The 16607-nt window shown below is 47.4% G+C and overlaps 1 protein-coding gene across 1 annotated transcript in view; it reads left to right on the top strand.

The window, feature by feature from the left end:
• LOC123086519 (NDR1/HIN1-like protein 10) overlaps nucleotides 1–3324 on the top strand; it is a gene marked incomplete in the record, with an annotated part of 4231 nt that extends 907 nt beyond the window's left edge. The window contains 2 exon segments of the mRNA XM_044508279.1: nucleotides 1–606; nucleotides 2907–3324. Coding sequence (XP_044364214.1) covers nucleotides 1–604 — 604 coding nt within the window.
• Between the last annotated feature and the right edge of the window lie 13283 nt (nucleotides 3325–16607).

The following is a 16607-nucleotide window of genomic DNA, read 5'->3' as shown; positions in this document are numbered from 1 at the left end:
CTACCAGGCGGCCCCGCCGCCGCCGCCCACCTGCCTGCGCCGCCTCCTCGCGCTCGTCGTCGCCGCCTTCCTCCTCCTCGGCGCCGGCACCTTCATCGTCTGGCTCCTCCTCCGCCCGCGCGCGCCCGCCTTCTCCCTCTCCGCCCTCACGCTCTCCCGCGTCGCCTACTCCCCGGCCAACTCCTCCCTCTCCGCCGCCTTCGACGCCTCCCTCCTCGCCGACAATCCCAACTCCAAGCTCACCATCTCCTACTCCTCCCTCGTCGCCTACGTCGACCTCGCCCCCTCCTCCCCCATCGCCGTCACCTCCCTCGCGCCCTTCGCGCAGGGGCCCCGGAACTCCACCACGCTCGCCTTCCGCCTCGACGTCGACGGGACATACGTCGGGCCCGACGAGGCCGCTGCGCTCAAGAGCGGCAACGGGGGCACCATGGAGGTCCAGGTGAGGCTCGCGGCCATCGCCGTCTTCGATAGAGGGGGCTGGCGCACCCGCCGGAGGGCCATGAGGGTGCTGTGCGATGGAGTGCCCGTCACATTCCGTGGGAAGAACGCCACCGACGCAAAATTTGATGGCCCGGCACGCCGCTGCCAAGTCGTCTTGTGAAGGTTAGCTGACATGATTCCAGTACCTTTTGTGGTTATGCCTTCAATTTACATCCAGAGTTCCATGTTGTAAAAAAATTGTATGGATTGTAAGAGTGGCAAGGTGTTTATGTCCGTATATTCTTTCCTGATGTGGTGATTTGCGAGCTTGAAAATATGGTCGTTTGCTGCAGCCTTGAATTTGATTGCCAGATGGAGAGATGGGTCAAAATGGTCAACTTGAAGGAGTGTGGCTGTGTGCAAGTCTTACTATAGTGTTGAAGTGAATTGTCAACGGGAGTGAGAGAACACACTTTTAATAGAACATCCAAAAAATAGTAAACAGTCCAACTGATGCAGGAGTCGCACATAACCTTCAGCTACTAATAATATCCAAAGTTCGGCACTAGGAAATCTGGCAAACTGCAAATGATAATTATATTATTTATTAGTTTCCTTTTTTGTAAATTTTTATGAGGATATATAAGCAAAACAAAGAAGACTACCAGTTAATAATCCACTATCATCCTTTCATGTTTCAAGAGAAGGAGATTATCTATTATTGAAAATAATACAATCCATCCCCGTATGAGCTGGTTTGTGGACCAACATCCACTCCATTTGGTTTTCTTGTCTCTAAAATACCCATCTGGATCTAAGTTTCTCAGTCATTTTAGAGACAACAAATGTTGTTGTCTCTAAAATGACTGAGAAACTTAGGTCCAGATGGGTATAAACTTGACAGAATATAACCTCTACTGTCTCATGTTAGATTTTAGCTCTAGCTATAGTTTAGGTCCTAGAAGATGTACATGCATTAAAAAAAAGGATGGCTTCTAGTTGTTTGAGACCTAGATTTACCAAAGTAAAGTTCGCAAGTGTTTTTTTGTTGAAATTCCGCATATGGGATTGGTTATATCAGTAGCAGTGAACTTTTGAATGCTGCAAACCAGAGATAGAACTACATGAAGGAGAAGTGCATGGATGAACCCGGGTGCAGATGCCCCCGTGGGCAAATCGTCCACTCTCCTACATGAAGATGAATCTTAGGCGAGAAGTGTGAATTGTCTGTACTATACCTGTGATTAAGCTTAGTACTTGCTATGAACTTTATATTTTCATATGTAAACCTGTACACTGACATGTAGCTTCATGGACTGATGTTTGGAGTGCCCCATAGTGGTAGACTGAATTGAAATGTATCAAATGATATGTTTGAGGGTTGCATCCTTAGTTCAACTCTTGTATTAACACACACCACATCATCCGAAATCTGGAAAACAATGGGAGGCATGGGGCAGAGTCTTGGATCTGACTTATTTATTGACAGCTCTCACTCTAGTCATATGCTTGTGGAGATGAATGTGTTCAAGTTCTTGTGTACATTGCGAAATACAAGTGGATTTCTTGTGGCGCTAAAATTGGTACCGAAGAAAGAATTGGCCTTATGCCGTAGTTGCATGAGCTTCACTTAAACTTTTGTAGTCATACAAGGGAACGAGTATAATCTGGCTACAAAGTTGACCTCTGTTACCATTGTTGGTATATGGGGAATATGTTCAAATTGTGCCTTGGTGGTCTGTATATTAAAATTTTCTTGGAGTTTTTCTGTGTGGCTAATTTCACATGTAATAACTTTTAAATATCGCCAGATCATTTGTCTTCACACTATGATGACCTGTGAGATCATGGTAGTTGTCCACAAGGGCCTTACATACTGTATAGTTTTAGCTGTGAGTTGGTGTCATAATGTTGCAGATCTACAAAAAAGATTCCAAATGTTTGCATTTCTGCATCTTCCTGGAAATGATTGCATGGCCACTAGACTACATTCTTTAATATATATGTTTACTGCTATTAGGGAACCCCATCAATTATAGTTGGGGCGCTATATTGTAATAGTAGACACATTTTTGTTTTGTTTTTTTCCTGTTTGTTTGCTTGAAAAAAACTCTATTCACATTGTTCTTCTTCTGCATGTTGCCATTAGCATCTTATTATTGTACTCCAGCTGCCTAGAGGGGCACAGCGCATTACCTTTTTTTGTCTAGTTCTGTTTTCTACTTTGAATATGTCGCTACCACACTTGCTTATCGTCAGCTTTGTCATAGTTCATTTTGTCTTCTGAATGTTGTTACACTACTGTAAACCCTAGACTGTGTAGCTGTCTACCGATGTTAAAAATAAGATTGTTAGTTCATACTGCCTTGTAGTATAATCGAAGTAGATCTTGTCATCTAGTATTTGTACTTGATTGCACATCATTTATTGTGTACTGCTAAGGCATATATCATAGTTAACAGTTGGCTCTTATCACTTATCAGGATTGTTCACGGCTGTAACTACTCCAGATGTTGATCTAAGGGACCATCTTCAATAGGTACGAGAAGTTAGCTGATCTTATAAGACGCTGGCCAGACACCGATTCATGAGTAATAGCTGGGTAACTTCAGTTTACCTGCCTGCCCATAGAATCTGTGACCAGGAAGAGTCTGAAATGATGCTTAATTGATAGTATGTGTCATTTTCACCTATTATATCATAGCTTCAAGATGGGTGGACATTGAATATACCGAGTGTGCATTTGGGAAATGCTTGGCAAGAATGATTATCCCTGGTTGCTAATTTCCCCCAAGTGAGAACCTCAATCATGTATGGATCCTTAGGGGGGGGCTTCATATCATACTTTAATGTACTTGCGCTTGAAACAGGCTCTAATCACTTATTGTGCGTATATTTGAAGTTCTGTATGTCTAGGATCTCTGTTTGCATTTATAGTTTAGATAGAAAAAAAATGCCAGAAAATTACGTTTTATTGCTGACATGAGAGTTGCTGTTGAGTGAGATGGGCTGCTCAGTTTTAGCCCCTTTGGCTACAGATCTATTGTCTGTCTAACATGGCGGATCATAATATGGTCCAATGAGCTTCCAGAGCATGTTGTTGTAGACTAGCTGTGTAACCATTTCAGTTCATCTGGTCCAAACAAACTTTCCTGCTTGCTTCTGCATTGAAGTCTTGAGTGACAGTAACTCAAGGCAGTGTTTTCTGCATGGATGGAATCCAGATTGTATGTAGGGAAATGATTGCTGAGCGTTGTGTTGTGGTACACACCGCTGTTAATCTGCCGAGTTGAAGGTCTGGCGTTCTTTTGTGAAAATCAGCCTACCTGCGGATTGAACTTGTATGGGTTTTAAATTGGTAGGCAACCAATGCTTCCTGATTTCCCTCGTAGAGCTGGATTAATTTGCAAAACCTGCTTGGATCGATAACATGCCCGCAAGGACACACCCTGTCACCATCTGAATTTAACAGGAAGTTGGTGTCCACCTTTTTAAAAGGGAAATTAGGTCTGTTCCTGAATACAGCTGTTTAGTTAGATGCAGAAGCCAGTTTCTTGTAAGGGCTAGACAATTCTTTGATAGGTTGGTACTGTACTACTCCCTCCGTCCGGGTGTATAAGTCATTTGCGTAGTTCTAGGTCATCGATTTGAGGAATTAAATATGTGTTATATGTCATGAAAAGTATACCACTAGATTTCCACACGGATGTAGTTTCTAAATATATATTTTTTGTCACATATAATACATATTTAGATAGTTAAATTATCGACCTAGAACTACGCGAATGACTTATACACCGGGACGGAGGTAGTACTGTTTTGTGTTTTAGCGTAGGTGAACCATCGGCGTAGCAATTTTGTTGTTAATAGTATGGGCATAACCAAAATGCAAGCATGCAAATTCTCTATAGCTTCAGATGGAGTTTGTGTAATCTCCATGAGTTGTAACTCCAATTCCAAGCAGTGTGTTCACCCCTGTTAACCATGGTTGGTGGATAGCCGCGTCTCCAGCCCTACTTTTTCCTTTTGCTGAGTGTCGTTGTTAATCATTGTTAGGCGTTAAAGACAGCGCCTGAAATGGTTTGGCTCGAGGCATGCCTTTCTGCTCTGTTTGTTGCACGATGCTTGTTGGGTATTCTATATGAAAGTATCTTTGGCATTACTGAAGATCCATCCAATAATTATGAGAAGCCAGTCAACATTACAAATCCATACAACCTGGTACGAGTCATCATCTTCCATGTAGGTCTCGTGGGCTGCCAAGCATGTTCACAAGATAGTGTCCCTGATTTATTTTACTTCACGTGTCTTTATATATAAGCTTATTACTCCACTCTCATTCGAGAGTGTGAATACAAGGAGGTATTTTGTGTTTGGGAAACTCGAAAGAAAAAAAGATTTTGAATCTGCCTTTTCCCTCTTTCCCTTAAAGGAATAACTCAAACAAGATCTAATTATGTACTCTACAACAATGAAATGCTTGTTAGGCAGCGGCCCGTTTCGTATTCAAGATTAGACAAATCTAGTTCTGGCCTGTAGTGGTGTTAGCTTAATCTGTGCTAACTGCGCACTCTAGCAGGCCTATGCGGGGCGCCACTCATCACCCTAAGCGTTAGGGAAAATTTTATTTTTGCCACTCTAGCTTTTGCCAATTTTTCTTGTGCCGAGCTCAAAAAAAAAATCTTATGCCACTCAAGATTTTAACATTTCACTTTTGCCACTCTTAGTTTTCCACAATTATCATAGTTGCCATCCCATGGCAAAAGCAAAAAAATTAGAGAGGTAATTGTGATACGTTGTCAAAATTTAAGAGTGTCAAATGTGAAATAAAATTATTTTGCTTTTGCCATGGAATGGAAATTATGATAATTTTCAAAAAATTAAGAGTGACGAAAGCGAAATGTCAAAATAAACAGTGGCATAAGTCGAATCTGTAAAATATAGAGTGGCAAAAGCAAAATTTTCCCTAGGCATTACCAGGGCCACACCGCATCTCTATCGTCTTTAGGTTTCCGTTTTGTTTAAGGATCCACCGTGTTTAGTTAAATGTTATTATTATTAATTGGATGGTCGATCATCATTGCACTTGCACTAGGCATGCTTTAATTTCTTCCCAAGTGGTCGACTTCCATTAGCTCAGCTTTGCTTTGGATTGTGGTGGTGGTGGGAATGTACGCAACGCAAGTGACAGGATATGGAGGGCAATGCCGACCTCGGTTGGTTGTTGGGTGGTCTATTGTGAAGTGAAGTGGACTGGAGAGAAGAGGAGGATGCCTGACCTAATGTAATGTAATGTGGGGGTGGTTCATTAGAATCTGCCTACTCGCGGGCGGGGTCCCGGGTCTCCTGCTCCCCTGTTCCGAAGATTTGCTCGTGTCGGATTAGTATGGCTTTAGCAAGGGACGACGGACGATCACGGAGGGTTTCGACGGTGCTACCCTGATAGGATTGTATAGGGGGGTGGTTGGGAGGATCATCTTATCTCCTGTCTCAATGGGGGCCATAAGATTTGCATCTGTCCGTGCACAACTTCTTTCCAGCTCTCCTTTTTCTTTTCTCCTAGCACTACAAAAACATGATGCGCAATGGAATTGATTGTGGTACTAGCATGGCCATGGTTTTACGTGGTCCCTTTTCGCGTTACTGTAGTATATCTTGTTTCTGTTCTGAGTTTTGTGGCCTGTCTGTAGTAGGAAGGTAAGGTGAAGTCTGGGTCAAACGGGTCGCGTTACCTAGCAGGTTAGTGAAAGGTGATTGCTACAGTGGAGAGACTAGCGGTAGTAGATGCTTGTATTATCCTGCCTTTCTGGCTGTTGGTTGACGCGCATTCGCCATCGGTCGTTTCCTTTTCTCTGCGAAGTCGACGGCCATGAGCAAGGAGGAGGGAGAGGTCCTTCTCATCTTTTATCATCCATCGGTGCGCATGCACGACTTACATGGCAACACAAAGGTCACGTCCCCTCTCTCTCTCTCTCTCTCTCTCTCTCTCTCTCAACTTAACATCCAGCGAGAAAAAAGAAAGGACTTTAAGAAAGTTAGCAGTACTGTTATTTTGGTCGCTGGATTTGGTCTAGCGTCGCAATTAGTTAGTGGCCATTGTACGTAGCAGAATGAATGAAGGAACGAACGAACGATCCACGACGCCAGCCGGCCGGCCAGCCGTGGCTCTCACGCAGCGTAGGAACCGGGAAGAATCAAAGTGTGCAGCCAGTCCAAGGCTGAAAAGGTGGAGCCGATTGAGCGCGCCACTTTCGTTGCAACCACTTTCCCGGTAACGACCGCCGCCATGTAGACGGTCGGTGCTGCGTCGAGTCGATCCCAAGACAGGCGCGTGAATGGACTGTACGCCGCCTACCGTGTGGAAAATGGGTAGTAAGCAACCCGCACATGGCGGCGAAGCTTCCATGCCTCTGGATCGGGCCCGGGCTTTCCCGATGCGTCTGGGCAGGCGGCCGGTAGGTAGGTCACGTACCCTTTCGGCACCGCACCACCCCCCGCCACGCCACCCGTACCGGCCGTACCATGTTTGCCCGGGGAGGAGTGACTTGTGCTCTAGAGCCATGTGACCGGAGACAGAGGAGTTAATTTTAAGGGAAAAGTCTGAATAAAACCTCGAGCTCGTAGTTCCCGTCGAAATCAGACCCTTACCTTTTAATCCCTGAAATCAGTACCCCGTACTCATCAATCCCGGTCAATCCTAACGTTGCAAAATGCCAGACTAGTTTGGTGCACTAGGAAAACGCAATCCCCACCGGGATCATCCTCTTCTCTCACTAACTTGGTGAAGCTACAGTCAGATCCATCAATCTGCATCCGCATGACGCACGCGCACACAATGAAACGACGTGGCAGCTCGGTGATGTTGGTGTCGTGTGCAGCTCCGGGAGTGGTTGTGCGATGGCAGACGAGGGGCTTGCCGGCCGGCCAGTGGCGTGCAGCCCTGGGAAACATCTTTACCTAGCTGATTGAGCGCACGAGAGCTTGCAGAGCGCAGCTTCACGGAGAGGAAATGAGGAAGACGACAACAATGGCGGTGGTGCTTGATCGAGCGAGTGTGGCTGGTGTCGTCGCAGTAGCTAGCCCGACATGCTAACGACGATGGTGGATGGAGCACGGGAAACACGGGATCCATATGGACATCACCGTCCGTACCGTACGCACGCGTCCAGGCTAGGCAGAGTGTCCCCGCGGGGCGTGAGTGTTCCGCCGAGTTGTGCTACTCCAGAAGCCCAGATCAACCAAGCATCCAGGATAGTAGTTTGCTGCACGTGGAAAGCTAGCTAGCCTCAAGGATCCATCAGGTGCTTTCTCTACACTTGCGTACGTGCATCTTCAAGTTTGACCAATCGATCAACCATGCTTCAGTTCAGTAGTTAGGATCTTGGGGCAGGCCATGACAAAGCCTAGGAAGTTGAGCGCGGGCCGGCGGCCTAGGCACTCCACAGCGCCAATGAGGCGACGCCACACAAGACGGCAACCATCTCCGGTGTCTAGTACGATCAAAGCTCCCAGACCTCTCCCTGCCCCTTCAATTCTGGCTGGCCATCTTGCATCTTTTTTTTATCGCAGACGTTTCAACAAAGGAGAGAACGACAGGGAGGACGAGGTAGAGGAGAGGGATGGATATGACATGCGGACCTAGTATTGTCGTTGAGAGTAGCAGGTGAATCTAGTTGGAATTGCTTTTTTCCCGGTGTGCCAAACAGGTTGAAGGTCGATATTAACCGGGATCGACAAGTATGGGATGCCGATTTCAGGGATTAGAAGGTGAGGATTCAATTTCGACAGGGCGTAAGAGTTTAAGGTTTTTTTTCAGACTTTACTCTAATTTTAAACCCGTTGCGAAGGGACTTTGGACTCCATCTGTTGGTTGATTGGGACGTACGCATGTGTCCCTCCCCTCCCGTACCGCCGTTCTTCCAATGCGCGTGTCCGTGGAAGAAGCTGCGGCACGTGCTTCGGCCGCATGGTTCGCACATGGCTCAGCCCGGGATGATGGGTGCCAGTCGTATTGCGGCTAGTTGACTAGAGCAACTTCAACAGGCCAATTCAAACGGACGTTTTGTTTGTTTGGGTCGGTCAGATGGACACGAATGTCCGTTTTTGTATCTGGGTTGACACGTGTGTCTAACGCTAGTTTGAAACCCATATTGACGGCGAAAAAAAAAATAAATGCATGTATATTAAAAAAAAGAAACTACATTAATTAAACATTAAAGCCGACCACAAAGGCCGGCGAGAGTCCACGCGTACACATTTACATTAAAAAACAGCCTAAATTACGAGGCGGCGCGTTGCCTTAGGTGGCGTCGTCGTCATCCTTGAGGTCCGTGAGGTTGATGAGTGTCGGCGCCGGCCCGGCCCAGGAGAACGCCGTGTTCCAGAGCGCCGTCATGTCGGGCAGTGTTGGCGCAGGCAGTGCCGGCGTGGGGGGCTGTGCGGCCGCCTGTGCAGCCGCGGCCTGGCGCGCCTCCTCCTCGGCCTCGCGCTGCTCCTCCTCGAGGTCGCACTCGAGCACGGCGTTCCTCGGCCACCCTGATCTTGCGCTAGTGCTCGAGGTACGCCGCCTCCTGCACCGGCGTCGCTCCCATCCAGACCGGCGGCGCGCGTACCCACTCGCGCACTACTCCCGTCCAGGAGTAGCGCTTGATGGGGGACGGCTCCGGCTCCCGCTCCGGCTCCGGCTTGATAAGGGACGGTGGGGCCACCGGCGGCACCACGATGTCACCCGCCGCGGAGAGGTCAAGGGCCTGCGCCATTGCCATCTCGTACCGAGCCTCCTTTTTCGCCTCCGCCCTGCGTCGCTAGTCCTCCTCGCTCTCCCGGTAGACGGCCGCAAGGGCCGCCTGGCCCTCCTCGCAGACGACGAGCGCCGGTGGCGGCGACCTCCGGTCGACCTCGCGCACGCCCCGTCGCCTCGCCTCCTCTGCTCGAAGGCAAAACCACCTCGCTAAGTTGGGGAAGTCGGTTACGCAGGCGGCCTCGCGGTGCTGCTCCGGCGTCAGCAGCGCCCACCGGCGTCGCACCTCCTCCGCGTGAGCACGAGCCGACTGCGGCGCCGCTGACACTGGGATCCTATCTGGATCTAGATGTCAGTCGTATGGCCGATCTAGCGTCACGTCGGGATACGACAGAGGCTGGCGGTGCTGCCAGTGCCACTCCGCCTGGTGCACTGGTACGCTCACGCGCTGCCTCTGCCGGCGAGGCGCCGACGACGGCGGAGGCGGGAGGAACTCTGAGGGGAAATAGGTGGCGGGGGACTTGCCCTTGGCCTTGCTGCCGCTGCCGCCGGAGAAGAGGCCCATCTCGATGTGGTTGTGGTGGCTAGGGTTTGCCGGCAACGAAGGAGCAAAGGATGGCAGATGTGGACGGCGAGTTTGGATGAGGACGGCCCTGTCGCACGGTCGGCTTAAAAAAGGACGAGCGTCGTCGCTGACGCGTGGGCCCGTCGTTATAAATTAAGCTGACCGCGTGGGTAGCGGGTAGTTGGGCGGCTGCCATGTGAAGACGCGGCGGATAGCGAAAAGGCGCACGAAGCATCCATTCGGTGTCCGCGCCAACGCATTTGGGGCGCAAATTTGGGCCGCAAATGCGTCGGCGCGGACGCGACGCGGACGTGATTTGGGTTTGGGTCGGCGCGTTGGGCCCTTCGAAGTTGCTCTTAATCATCCACGTACCTACTAGTCTTTCTTTTTTTATTTACTCTGCATATCAACTTTTAACTGTGCATATGTCAGCATATTTTTTACAAATTTGATGAAAGTCTACAAAATTTAACTTGAGAGTCCATGATTTGCTTGCTGTGTGTCCACATGCACGCGGCAGTGCCGTACGTTGTCCTCTGCACATGGCTGTGGTGAGGAGCCAGGCGGAGCCGGTCTTCTGACCGACCGAGGACCGCCTGCCAGGGCGGGCCCGGTACGCGCTGCGTGTGTGTCGGCCGGCCAGACCAACGCAACGGCTTTCCTCAGACAACGGGGCGCCCCACGTGACGCGCCATTGCTCTGCACTCTGCTGCCTATGTCTCTGGCTGTAGCCGGGGCCCTCCTATCATCCTATGCCTCTGCTGCCACCGAGATAGTACTATCAAACGGACAGGCGCACACGCCATGGGTGTCCTCGTCTTGTGCGATGGTGCTGCACATTGAGGAGTAAAAATGTGTGTGCTCTTTGGATATAAAAACCATGAATATATAGAAAGTTAGAGTAATTTCGACATATAAATACACATGCGGTGATTCGGATCATAGATCCAACAACTTGCAAAGAAATTCCTGTAACTAAAGACTACAACGAAATTTCTCATAAACATCTTCTCTGTGATGTCATTTTTTTTGCAACACAAAATATTGTCCAGACTTCCGTAAAGAGAATGTAGTCAAACCAAAGCACCGACATTTTCATTCATACACTGATACACCTGCACGAATTTGTATACCTTGGTAAGTTTCGAAAACCATGTTGAGTCGCACATCCAAGAGGAAGGAATGCCGTGATCGTTGAATGTACTTGGACCGGGAATGGTCCCATATAAATACAAGTCGCTGAACAACAATATTTTCACGAAATGCCATAGGGCTTCTAAGTTACGACAAATTGTGCCAGAAGACATTGACACATATTCATCGTGTCCACATTTGAGTTTTGCTCAACCAAAAGCCTTGCTGCTAGCGAAATGTCGTACTATATCGTAGCATTTTTCCTCGCAGCAAAACGTACTAGAATTAAGATGTATGATTGATGCATATCGTAGCTATTTTATATCATTGCTGCATCGGTTCATCTGAGCTGAATTTCTTTTTCTCTGCTATTATACTATATTGTATTGTCTATACTCTACCACTTGGTTCAAAACCTTGAGTAATGGAGAATGTGTTGGAAATATGCCCTAGAGGCAATAATAAATTGATTATTATTATATTTCCTTGTTCATGATAATCGTTTATTATCCATGCTAGAATTGTATTGATAGGAAACTCAGATACATGTGTGGATACATAGACAACACCATGTCCCTAGTAAGCCTCTAGTTGACTAGCTCGTTAATCAATAGATGGTTACGGTTTCCTGACCATGGACATTGGATGTCGTTGATAACGGGATCACATCATTAGGAGAATGATGTGATGGACAAGACCCAATCCTAAGCCTAGCACAAGATCATGTAGTTCGTATGCTAAAGCTTTTCTAATGTCAAGTATCATTTCCTTAGACCATGAGATTGTGCAACTCCCGGATACCGTAGGAGTGCTTTGGGTGTGCCAAACGTCACAACGTAACTGGGTGGCTATAAAGGTACACTACGGGTATCTCTGAAAGTGTCTGTTGGGTTGGCACGAATCGAGATTGGGATTTTGTCACTCCGTGTAAACGGAGAGGTATCTCTGGGCCCACTCGGTAGGACATCATCATAATGTGCACAATGTGACCAAGGGGTTGATCACGGGATGATGTGTTACGGAACGAGTAAAGAGACTTGCCGGTAACGAGATTGAACAAGGTATCGGTATACCGACGTGATCTTGACGTGAGCACATGCCTTGACGTGATCTTGAAGGTGTTCAAGATGGATCAGTCAAAGAAGGAGTTCTTGCCTGAGTTGTAAGGTATGAAGTTAAGACTTAAAGCTCGACCATGGCAGAATAGAGAGAAAGGAACGAAGGTCGTCCCCTATGCTTAAGACATAGGCTCTACAGTATGCTATGCTGTGTACCGCACCTGAAGTGTGCTTTACCATGAGTCAGTCAAGGGGTACAAGAGTGATCCAAGAATGGATCACAGGACAGCGGTCAAAGTTATCCTTAGTAACTAGTGGACTAAGGAATTTTCTCAATTATGGAGGTGGTAAAAGAGTTCGTCGTAAAGGGTTACGTCGATGCAAGCTTAACACCTATCCGGATAGCTCTGAGTAGAGATACCGGATACGTATAATGGAGCAACAATTTAGAATAGCTCCAAGTAGAACAGTTATTTGGAATAGCTCCAAATAGAGCGTGGTAGCTGCATCTAGGAGATGACATAGAGATTTGTAAAGCACACACGGATCTGAAAGGTTTAGACCCGTTGACTAAAACCTCTCACACAAGCAACATGATCAAACCTAAAACTCTTGGGTGTTAGTCACATGGGGATGTGACCTTGAGTGTTAATCACATATCGATGTGAACTAGATTATTGACTCTAGTGCAAGTGGGAGACTGTTGGAAATATGCCCTAGAGGCAATAATAAATTGATTATTATTATATTTCCTTGTTCATGATAATCGTTTATTATCCATGCTAGAATTGTATTGATAGGAAACTCAGATACATGTGTGGATACATAGACAACACCATGTCCCTAGTAAGCCTCTAGTTGACTAGCTCGTTAATCAATAGATGGTTACGGTTTCCTGACCATGGACATTGGATGTCGTTGATAACGGGATCACATCATTAGGAGAATGATGTGATGGACAAGACCCAATCCTAAGCCTAGCACAAGATCATGTAGTTCGTATGCTAAAGCTTTTCTAATGACAAGTATCATTTCCTTAGACCATGAGATTGTGCAACTCCCGGATACCGTAGGAGTGCTTTGGGTGTGCCAAACGTCACAACGTAACTGGGTGGCTATAAAGGTACACTACGGGTATCTCTGAAAGTGTCTGTTGGGTTGGCACGAATCGAGATTGGGATTTTGTCACTCCGTGTAAACGGAGAGGTATCTCTGGGCCCACTCGGTAGGACATCATCATAATGTGCACAATGTGACCAAGGGGTTGATCACGGGATGATGTGTTACGGAACGAGTAAAGAGACTTGCCGGTAACGAGATTGAACAAGGTATCGGTATACCGACGATCGAATCTCGGGCAAGTACCATACCGCTAGACAAAGGGAATTGTATACGGGATTGATTGAGTCCTTGACATCGTGGTTCATCCGATGAGATCAACGTGGAACATGTGGGAGCCAACATGGGTATCCAGATCCCGCTGTTGGTTATTGACCGGAGAACATCTCGGTCATGTCTGCATGTCTCCCGAACCCGTAGGGTCTACACACTTAAGGTTCGATGACGCTAGGGTTATAAAGGAAGTTTGTATGTGGTTACCGAATGTTGTTCGGAGTCCCGGATGAGATCCCGGACGTCACGAGGAGTTCCGGAATGGTCCGGAGGTAAAGATTTATATATAGGAAGTCCTGTTTCGGCCATCGGGACAAGTTTCGGGGTCATCGGTATTGTACCGGGACCACCGGAAGGGTCCCGGGGGCCCACCGGGTGGGGCCACCTGCCCCGGGGGGCCACATGGGCTGTAGGGGGTGCGCCTTGGCCTACATGGGCCAAGGGCACCAGCCCCTAGAGGCCCATGAGCCAAGATATAGGAAAAGGGGAGAGTCCTAAAGGGGGAAGGCACCTCCGAGGTGCCTTGGGGAGGATGGACTCCTCCCCCCCTCTTAGCCGCACCCCTTCCTTGGAGGAGGGGGCAAGGCTGCGCCTCCCCCCTCTCCCCTGCCCCTATATATAGTGGAGGGGAGGGAGGGCATCCACACCTGAGCCCTTGGCGCCTCCCTCCCTCCCGTGACACCTCCTCCTCTCCCGTAGGTGCTTGGCGAAGCCCTGCAGGATTGCCACGCTCCTTCATCACCACCACGCCGTTGTGCTGCTGCTGGATGGAGTCTTCCTCAACCTCTCCCTCTCTCCTTGCTGGATCAAGGCGTGGGAGACATCGTCGAGCTGTACGTGTGTTGAACGCGGAGGTGCCGTCCGTTCGGCACTAGGATCATCGGTGATCTGAATCACGACGAGTACGACTCCATCAACCCCGTTCACTTGAACGCTTCCGCTTAGCGATCTACAAGGGTATGTAGATGCACTCTCTTTCTACTCGTTGCTGGTCTCTCCATAGATAGATCTTGGTGATTCGTAGGAATTTTTTTTTGAATTTCTGCTACGTTCCCCAACAGTGGCATCATGAGCTAGGTCTATTGCGTAGATTCTTTGCACGAGTAGAACACAAAGTAGTTGTGGGCGTTGATATTGTTCAATATGCTTGCCGCTACTAGTCTTATCTTGATTCGGCGGCATCGTGGGATGAAGCGGCCCGGACCAACCTTACACGTACGCTTACGTGAGACCGGTTCCACCGACAAACATGCACTAGTTGCATAAGGTGGCTGGCGGGTGTCTGTCTCTCCCACTTTAGTCGAATCGGATTCGATGAAAAGGGTCCTTATGAAGGGTAAATAGCAATTGGCATATCACGTTGTGGTTCATGCGTAGCTAAGAAAAGTTCTTGCTAGAAACCCATAGCAGCCACGTAAAACATGCAAACAACAATTAGAGGACGTCTAACTTGTTTTTGCAGGGTATGCTATGTGATGTGATATGGCCAAAGGATGTGATGAATGATATATGTGATGTATGAGATTGATCATGTTCTTGTAATAGGAATCACGACTTGCATGTCGATGAGTATGACAACCGGCAGGAGCCATAGGAGTTGTCTTAATTTATTTGTGACCTGCGTGTCAACTTAAACGTCATGTAATTACTTTACTTTATTGCTAACCGTTAGCCATAGTAGTAGAAGTAATAGTTGGCAAGGCAACTTCATGAAGACACGATGATGGAAATCATGATGATGGAGATCATGGTGTCATACCGGTGACGATGATGATCATGGAGCCCCGAAGATGGAGATCAAAAGGAGCAAAGTGATGATGGCCATATCATGTCACTATTTGATTGCATGTGATGTTTATCATGTTTATACATCTTATTTGCTTAGAACGACGGTAGTAAATAAGATGATCCCTTACAACAATTTCAAGAAGTGTTCTCCCCTAACTGTGCACCGTTGCGACAGTTCGTGTTTCGAAGCACCACGTGATGATCGGGTGTTAGATTCTAACGTTCACATACAACGGGTGTAAGACAGATTTACACACGCGAAACACTTAGGGTTAACTTGACGAGCCTAGCATGTACAGACATGGCCTCGGAACACGGAGACCGAAAGGTCGAACATGAGTCGTATAGAAGATACGATCAACATGAAGATGTTCACCGATGATGACTAGTCCGTCTCACGTGATGATCGGACACGGCCTAGTTTGACTCGGATCATGTAACCACTTAGATGACTAGAGGGATGTCTATCTGAGTGGGAGTTCATAAGATGAACTTAATTATCCTGAACATAGTCAAAAGGTTTTTGCAAATTATGTCGTAGCTCACGCTATAGTTCTACTGTTTAGATATGTTCCTAGAGAAAAATTAGTTGAAAGTTGATAGTAGCAATTATGCGGACTAGGTCCGTAAACTGAGGATTGTCCTCATTGCTTCATAGAAGGCTTATGTCCTTAATGCAACGCTCAGTGTGCTGAACCTCGAACGTTGTCTGTGGTTGTTGCGAACATCTGACATACACGTTTTGATAACTACGTGATAGTTCAGTTAAACGGTTTAGAGTTGAGGCACCAAAGACATTTTGAAACGTCGCGAAACATATGAGATGTTTTGAGGGCTGAAATTGGGATTTCAGGCTCGTGCCCATGTCAAGAGGTATAAGACCTCCGATGACTTTCTTAACCTGCAAACTAAGGAGAAAAGCTCAATTGTTGAGCTTGTGCTCAGATTGTCTGAGTACAACAATCATTTGAATCGAGTGGGAGTTGATCTTCCAGATAAGACAGTGATGGTTCTCCAAAGTCATTGCCACCAAGCTGTTAGAGCTTCGTGATGAACTATAACATATCAGGGATAGATATGATGATCCTTGAGGTATTCGCGATGTTTGACACCGCGAAAGTAGAAATCAAGAAGGAGCATCAATTGTTGATGGTTGGTGAAACCACTAGTTTCAAGAAGGGCAAGGGCAAGAAGGGATACTTCATGAAACGGCAAATCAGCTGCTGCACCAGTGAAGAAACCCGAGGTTGAACCCAAACCCGAGACTAAGTGCTTCTGTGATAAGGGGAATAGCCGCTGGAGCAGAATTACCCTAGATACTTGGTAGATGAGAAGGCTGGCAAGGTCGATAGAAGTATATTGGATATACATTATGTTAATATGTACTTTACTAGTACTCCTAGTAGCACCAGGGTATTAGATACCGGTTCGGTTGCTAAATGTTAGTAACTCGAAATAAAAGAGCTACGGAATAAACGGAGACTAGCTAAAGGTGAGCTGACGATAT

Source organism: Triticum aestivum, chromosome 4A, assembly GCF_018294505.1.
Source record: "Triticum aestivum cultivar Chinese Spring chromosome 4A, IWGSC CS RefSeq v2.1, whole genome shotgun sequence".
NCBI lineage: Eukaryota > Viridiplantae > Streptophyta > Magnoliopsida > Poales > Poaceae > Triticum > Triticum aestivum.
This window is presented reverse-complemented; position numbering and strand designations above follow the sequence as displayed.